The sequence below is a fragment of the Etheostoma spectabile genome, chromosome 19 (genome assembly GCF_008692095.1).
Source record: "Etheostoma spectabile isolate EspeVRDwgs_2016 chromosome 19, UIUC_Espe_1.0, whole genome shotgun sequence".
In the NCBI taxonomy this organism is placed as follows: domain Eukaryota; kingdom Metazoa; phylum Chordata; class Actinopteri; order Perciformes; family Percidae; genus Etheostoma; species Etheostoma spectabile.
The window spans coordinates 5,572,091-5,574,522 of NC_045751.1; the positions used below are offsets into that span (position 1 = coordinate 5,572,091).

The 2,432-nt window shown below is 41.6% G+C and overlaps 1 protein-coding gene across 4 annotated transcripts in view; it reads right to left on the minus strand.

Annotated features, from left to right (window-relative positions):
• The window catches only part of nlgn2a (neuroligin 2a), a 190,610-nt gene that overhangs the window by 65,324 nt on the left and 122,854 nt on the right, over positions 1–2,432 (minus strand). For 3 of the 4 annotated variants that reach the window (XM_032499209.1, XM_032499210.1, XM_032499212.1), the window contains one exon: positions 368–517. In XM_032499209.1, coding sequence (XP_032355100.1) covers positions 368–517 — 150 coding nt within the window. Of the gene's footprint in view, positions 1–367; positions 518–1,253; positions 1,259–2,432 lie in introns of all 4 variants that reach the window. The other variant, XM_032499213.1, reaches the window with a different exon arrangement.

Sequence of the window (2,432 nt, forward strand, 5' to 3'; positions counted from 1 at the left end):
ACGTACTTAATCACATCATCAGAGTGTTTGGACTGGAATAATCAACAAAGGAAATCAATAAGAAAATGAGCGTCCATGATCAACGCCTGCACTGTATGTCATTAGAGTGATGATTTCTATTGATGTCATCACAGACTTACTCAACAAGAGTCTGCTGCTGGGAGGAATCCACTTCAATGTGTGCGCAGATGAGCGTTTTGTGTTTGGTTAGATGGGCGGAGAAAGAAAACATGAAACAGGAAAGTCACATTTCTACGGGAGCATATGCAAATGGTGTGTGTGTGCGTGCGTGTCTGTGTGTGTGTGTGTTTGTGTGTGTGTGTCTGAGCAACTTTGTTAACATAGTTAAGATATATAGGTCACTTACCGAGGACACCGAGCCGGTAGTTCATGGTCACCACGATCACGTTGCCGTAGGCGGCCAAGACGCTGGCATCAAACATGTTTCCGGTGCCCTCCATGTAGGAGCCTCCATGAATAAACAGCATCACAGGCTTCTTCCTGCGGTCACGGATATCTACACACAGACACACACACACACACACACACACACACACACACACACACACACACAGACACACACACAGACACACACACGCACATGAATAAGCAGGGAATAGAGAGCAAAAAGAAAAGTCTTTACGGATCTCATATGATGACATATTGTGTTGGGCCATGATAAACTGAGCAAACGGTCACATACAGTCCCTTATTTTAGGGCCTAAGAACGGCTCTGTTTCTCTGCAGCTGGTTGTCAGCTCTTAAAAATGAGCTTGAGGTCGTGCAGATTTCAGGCATTGATTCCAGCAGACAGACAACACAACAGGAATCTAATCAAATGTTTCCTGGTGATTAAAGCAATGATGCTTGAAGAAAATCACTGGGTAGTGTAGCTTATTAGAGCTAACCTTGTGTATCACTGGCCTGACAGTCAGCCGTTACTGTAGTTCACACTGAGTCCCAAGTTGACAAACACTGATGCCATCCTAAGTACGGAACACAAGGAAAGCATGTGCAGTGGATTCCACACAAGTGCAAGCTTATTTACTAAATTGAAGCAGGAAAAGGACGGCAGACAGGGGTAATTAGTTAAAACTGAGAATGTACAAATGTGGGTACAAAAGAGCTATTTTCCTGTAAGTGTTGGTGTCAAAGCTCAGCCCCAAAGACCTCTGGGCTGCATAGTAAAAGTTGTTTTAACACTGTGTAGAAGAGGCACTCAGGGACGACAGAGAAAACACACTGAAAGCAACTGGGCAGCGCAATTTACAGGATAAAGGCCCAATGACATGGTGATGCTTGGATGCTTTTATATAGAACTTAGTGGTCCCCTAATACCATATCTGAAGTCTCTTTTCTCAAAATTCAGCATTGGTGCAGAATTACAGCCACTAGAGCCAGTCCCACAATGAGCTGGTGGCGTGGCCTTAACCAACTGCCTCTGTGCTCATTTGAAATCCATGATGTCTCTCCCTCATGGGCGGGCCAAATTTTCTGGGCAGGCAAGGCAGAGAAAACAGAGGTAACCTTATGAGGTCATAAGGGGCAGTATTTCAGATCTCAGCTTTCATTTTCTCAAAGGCAGAGCAGGATACCCAAGGCTCGGTTTACACATATCACCATTTATAGCCACTGGGGGGACATATGTAGGCTGGGGGAACTCATATTTATTTTAAAAACCTCATAAAGTGGAATTTTCATGCCAAGGGACCTTTAAAAAATAAATAAAAAATAAATAAAAGCACCAGTATGACATGTGGGAGCCATATTAAAGCCAAGCTTGGAAGGAGAAAAGCCAATGTCTGATGCTGTTCTGTGTGCAGCCAACAGATACTATAAGGCCACTGGCTCCAAATACATCATGTCTGCTATGAATTTCCATAATTTCCTCATTTTATTTTGCACATTGGAACTCGGAACTCCCATAAATGCAAATCACAACTTGCCCGAAGCTGCAGGGACAGCTATATCAACCTATTTCCTGTGGGGAATCTTTAGAAAACACTGTGTTCTTGGATCCTATCTTTTTGTTTTGGTTGCACTGACACAAATTGTTTTGTGGATCCTGCCTTGAGGTTAAAAAAAAATGGAAAGATAACTGAAAAGTTCCATGTAATTTCTATTATTGGAAAACACAACAAAGTTTAGGTTTAGGGTTGGTTCTTGAGAAATACAGACTTCCAATCTCTGTGACAAATACGCAATCCAAAAGAGCACTTTTTAGATTATTTTTCTTTAAATAATTTCACTTTTTTGTTGACATAATGGAGTTATTCTGCTTTGTAAATAGATTTTATTCATGCATTTTGTCTTGAACATGATCAAAAAGAGTCAAATCACTTCGGAATTCCACTTCGAATGTTTACCTACTTAAAAAAAATAAACTGAAGACCCTATTAACAACCCTGTGAAAATGAATTTCTTGAGGGAGC